Source organism: Geospiza fortis, unplaced genomic scaffold (assembly GCF_000277835.1).
Source record: "Geospiza fortis unplaced genomic scaffold, GeoFor_1.0 scaffold283, whole genome shotgun sequence".
Lineage (NCBI taxonomy): Eukaryota > Metazoa > Chordata > Aves > Passeriformes > Thraupidae > Geospiza > Geospiza fortis.
The window spans coordinates 421,625-423,386 of NW_005054571.1; the positions used below are offsets into that span (position 1 = coordinate 421,625).

General features: G+C 53.3%; 1 protein-coding gene across 3 annotated transcripts in view; it reads left to right on the forward strand.

Moving 5' to 3' along the window:
- Positions 1-1,762, forward strand: part of NUMA1 (nuclear mitotic apparatus protein 1) — a 19,315-nt gene that overhangs the window by 2,596 nt on the left and 14,957 nt on the right. For all 3 annotated transcript variants that reach the window (XM_031064216.1, XM_031064214.1, XM_031064215.1), the window contains exon 3: positions 734-822. In XM_031064216.1, the coding sequence (XP_030920076.1) occupies positions 734-822 (89 nt within the window). The remainder of the gene's footprint in view (positions 1-733; positions 823-1,762) is intronic.

A 1,762-nucleotide genomic window follows, 5' to 3' on the forward strand; every position in this document is an offset into this window, starting at 1 on the left:
AATGCTGGAATGGCTTGGTCTGGTCATGGAGACTGCCTGGGAGATGGAGCTGAGCCTGAAGCAGGCAGCAGCTGTACTGTAAAGGTGTTGTTGTGTCTGTCTCACAAAGCACTGGTGTGTCCAAGTGAAAACTCCTAGAATGGTTTGGGTTAGAAGGGGCTTTTAAACTCATTCAGCTGGAATGCCCTGCCATGGACAGGGAGACCTCCCACTAGACCAGCTTGCTCCAAACCACATCCAGCCTAGCCTTGAACACTTCCAGGGATAGGGCAGCCATGGCTTCTCTGGACAACCCTCACAGGGAAGAATTTCTTCCCAATATCCCATCTAACCCTGCTCTCTGCTAGTGGGAAGCCATTCCCTCTTGTCCTGTCACTCCAGGCCTTTGTCCAAAGTCCCTTTCCTGCTCTTTTGAACCCCCTTTAGGCATTGGCAGGGGCTCTAAGGTCTCCCTGGAGCCTTCTTTTCCTCAGGCTGAGCACCCCCAGGTCTCTCAGCCTCTCCAGGGAAGAGGGCTCCAGCAGTGTGCTAAATGGGACCTGTGCCAGACTCCCAGATGTGGAGCTGTGGGGATCATGTTCATCTGTTCCCTGGGAAGGGGTGGTTTAAAGGGATGGATTTACTTTTACCCCCAGACCAGTCTTGCTGTCCCCTGCCGGGACTGGAGGTGGTGAGTAGCACAGCACAGTGTTGTCTTGGTTTCTGCCTTCTGACTGTCCCACCCCATTTCTAGGTGAACAGCACAAAGGTTTGTCCTGATCCCGTCAATGATCTGTCCCAGCTCCAGGACTGCAGTGTCTTCATCAGAGTTATCCACAAAATGTGAGTATGCCAAAAAGGTTTGGCCTGATCCCGTCAATGATCTGTCCCAGCTCCGGGACTGCAGTGTCTTCATCAGAATTATCCACAAAATGTGAGTATGGGGGGCTGTGTACACATTTCAGACCACACAGCTGGGTCTGTGCTGTCCCTGCAGCCATGGCCTCAGCCCCCAGGAGCTAAGGGGCTCCTGTCTTGGGCAGGGTGGGAGTGGGGGTCTTGGGGTATTTATTCCTCCTCTGGCCTATGAGATACTGAGATCTCCATCTCCTCTATGGCACTGCACAGCTGGGGTCTGCCTGCAGAGCTGTTGGGTCCCACAGAGCTGCCCAGGGAATGTTTTGGTCAGAGTTCCTGTCGTTTAAGACCTGTTATCACAACCCACTTAACATCTGGGTTCACTCCTGGCATTGTAGAAAAGACCTGCGTGCTGCTGCCAGTGGCACAAGGGTTCCTGCAGCTGCACAGGAGATTATTCATTTCTATTGATGCTGCTCTGGTGAGGGAACAGCCCAGCAAGTTTTTCCTGAGTGGCAGTCTTGGGATCCTGAGGAAGCCTTGTATCTGGAAAGCAGTGTAAAGAATGACAGTTGGTGGTTAAGGAGCTGACAAAAACAAAGTGAGAGGGTGTGAAGCTGCCATGCATTGCTTTCAAACCCTTCCAGTGGGAGGCTCACTGGGAGCCTGTCTCCTATAATTACCTCCTGCACAGGGCAAGGAGAGCCTGCCTGGAGCAGGGATCTGCCTGCAGTGGGTGGGGAGGAAGGAGTTGCCTGCACCACAGATATATTTAGTCAGACCTGGTTAATCTCCTGGGTCGGTGCTCCAGCTGGGATTAGTAGGGATCCTGGTGGCGTGTGCTCTCTAAAGAGGCCTGGCCATTGCTTGATAAAGTGGGGTGGCAGCAGGGCAGCTGCCACAGCAGCTGGCTGGTCTGAAAGCC